The sequence below is a fragment of the Eimeria tenella genome, genomic scaffold (assembly GCF_000499545.2).
Source record: "Eimeria tenella Houghton genomic scaffold, Eth_scaff1817, whole genome shotgun sequence".
NCBI lineage: Eukaryota > Apicomplexa > Conoidasida > Eucoccidiorida > Eimeriidae > Eimeria > Eimeria tenella.
The window spans coordinates 3,472-3,814 of NW_013541650.1; the positions used below are offsets into that span (position 1 = coordinate 3,472).

Sequence of the window (343 nt, forward strand, 5' to 3'; positions counted from 1 at the left end):
TATTTATCTCCTTCTGCCCAACTTGAGTTGCTGCCATTGTCTTTGTGTGGGGCCCTGCTGCTGCAGCTGTGCTGCTGCTGCTGCGCTGCTGCTGCATGCATCTCACTGCTTCTTCCATCACCTACGCCGGCAAAACCCCACAAAGTGTTTTCCTCCGAACAAACAGAGGCCCCTTAGGGGCCCCCTTTGGGGGCACCCCTGAGGGGCCCCCAGCAGCAGAGGGGCCCCCAGCAGCAGAGGGGCCCCCAGCAGCAGAGGGGCCCCCAGCAGAAGAGGGGCCCCGTGCTGCAGGGGGGCCCCCAGCAGCAAAGGGGCCCCCAGCAGCAGGGGGGGGCCCCGAGAG

At 65.9% G+C, this 343-nt stretch overlaps 1 protein-coding gene across 1 annotated transcript in view; it reads right to left on the reverse strand.

Annotated features, from left to right (window-relative positions):
- ETH_00041710 (50S ribosomal protein L1, putative) overlaps positions 1-118 on the reverse strand; it is a gene marked incomplete at both ends in the record, with an annotated part of 3,500 nt that extends 3,382 nt beyond the window's left edge. Inside the window, one exon of the mRNA XM_013373924.1 lies at positions 1-118. Within this exon, the coding sequence (XP_013229378.1) occupies positions 1-118 (118 nt within the window).
- Positions 119-343: the final 225 nt, after the last annotated feature.